The sequence below is a fragment of the Camelina sativa genome, chromosome 11 (assembly GCF_000633955.1).
Source record: "Camelina sativa cultivar DH55 chromosome 11, Cs, whole genome shotgun sequence".
Classification (NCBI taxonomy): domain Eukaryota; kingdom Viridiplantae; phylum Streptophyta; class Magnoliopsida; order Brassicales; family Brassicaceae; genus Camelina; species Camelina sativa.
In genome coordinates, this window is record NC_025695.1 from 48,421,779 (window position 1) to 48,423,551 (window position 1,773).

Sequence of the window (1,773 nt, forward strand, 5' to 3'; positions counted from 1 at the left end):
AAGGAGATTGGCAGTGAACCAGGACTCCGTGTGATGTCGAACATGGTGGAGTTTGAGATTATTGTTGAGCTTCTTGAGAAAATGGTTGAGCACGGTGTAACCCCCAACGCCAAATCCTATGAAAACTTGATATTAGGGATCTGTGAGATTGGGAATCTCAGAGTTGCGGAAAAGGTGTTAGATCATATGCAACAAAACGAAGGAATATCTCCTAGTGAGTTGGTATTCAATGCACTTATTAGGTGTTGCTGCAAGCTGGAGAAGCATAACGAAGCAGCAAAGGTTGTAGATGATATGATTTGTGTTGGTCACTTACCGCAACTAGAGTCTTGCAAAATCTTGATATGTGGGCTGTATAAAGAAGGAGAAAAAGATAGAGGGGTTTCGGTTTTCCAGAGTTTGCTTCAATGTGGTTATTATGACGATGAATTAGCTTGGAAGATCATCATTGATGGGGTGGGGAAGCAGGGACTTGTAGAGGCATTTTATGAACTATTCAACGTTATGGAGAAAAACGGCTGCAAGTTTAGCTCTCAGACATATTCATTGCTGATTGAAGGACCTCCTGATAGCACATAAAAGGGGTTGTGTAGTATATCAATTTTGCCAGAGGATCATGCAAGACCTGAAAAAAATCTGCAAGTAGCCTTGTGTTTCTTATGATATTGCTACAGGTCATTCAATAAGGTAGGGTACAAACATTCATATACATATATATATTTTGGTTGAAATGTGTGGTATTACTACATTCCATTCAATTTGACGCTGCTCTAATCTCTCGTTACTGACAATATGGGTTTTCAGGGTCAAACCATGGCATGCATAGCCATTTGATGGAATCATCTTTTTGATCTTTTGACTATGAGACACACAAAGGAGGAGGGGATATTTACGGCGAAAGGCTCACTTTCTTGTTATTAAGGCACATCAGTTTTTTTTTTTTTTAAAGTACAGAGCTTTCTTCTTGCTTCATCTTTGATTAGGTATGGGAACAACCTGACAATTTAACATTTGTTTTTGTCTTGTGTTGCTTATAATATAGGTGATCCGTTTGATTCTCCTTTACAATTAAACCAATGTGGGCTTTTAATTTTTGTAGACGTCCGAGGAGGTCGGAGGTTGTTTATTTGATATTTGTTTCCGCCCGGACTCGTCCTTTTTACAATTTGATTACAAACAAACAATATAAAGAAAGAGTCACACACTAATTAAATAAATATATGTATATGTATCTGTTTGTGACAGTGTGATTCCAAAGACCCATCTACTCGGCCGCCACTGACGACAGCTGCGGGTGGCTTGGCTTGTTTGAACTGTTACTTTGTTTTTCAGTTCAAGTCGTATATTTGTTTAAAAAAAAAAAAAAAAAATATTGTATTTTATGTTGAAACAATAAATAGATATAGTAATAAAATACTATGTATATAGATACTAGATGGATTACAATTAGGGCGCACAAATGGACTGATTTGACATCTGACAGGCCCAGCCCAATAAGCTACTCTAAATTGCATGCAGCACAGATGGAAGTAAACCCTGGCGGGGCGTCTCTCTATCTCTCTCTTGATATTTTCTCATTAATCTTCGTCTCTAAAATCACTACTAAGCTGCTGCTGGGTCAATGGAAACCACAAAAGAACACTACTGTAAGATCTCTCAATTGGGTTTGTAGGTAATTTTCGATCTGTCAATAATTTTAACGGATGATCTGATTTTTTTTTTTTTTTTTTTTTTTTTTTTTTTTTTTTTTTTTTTTTTTTTTTTTTTTTTTTT

At 36.5% G+C, this 1,773-nt stretch overlaps 1 protein-coding gene across 2 annotated transcripts; it reads left to right on the forward strand.

Annotated features, from left to right (window-relative positions):
• LOC104727179 (pentatricopeptide repeat-containing protein At5g65560-like) lies at window positions 7–1,273 on the forward strand. Of its 2 annotated transcripts, XR_758193.2 has the most exons (3): window positions 7–687; window positions 805–983; window positions 1,100–1,273. XR_758193.2 is itself a non-coding variant. In XM_010446208.2 (2 exons), exon 1 carries the CDS (start codon window positions 34–36, stop codon window positions 577–579), a length of 546 nt encoding a protein of 181 aa, XP_010444510.1. In that variant the 5' UTR covers window positions 7–33; the 3' UTR covers window positions 580–687; window positions 805–1,062. The 2 variants fall into 2 exon arrangements, 1 of the variants encoding a protein (XP_010444510.1); XM_010446208.2 differs by lacking the exon at window positions 1,100–1,273 and having other exon boundaries at window positions 805–1,062.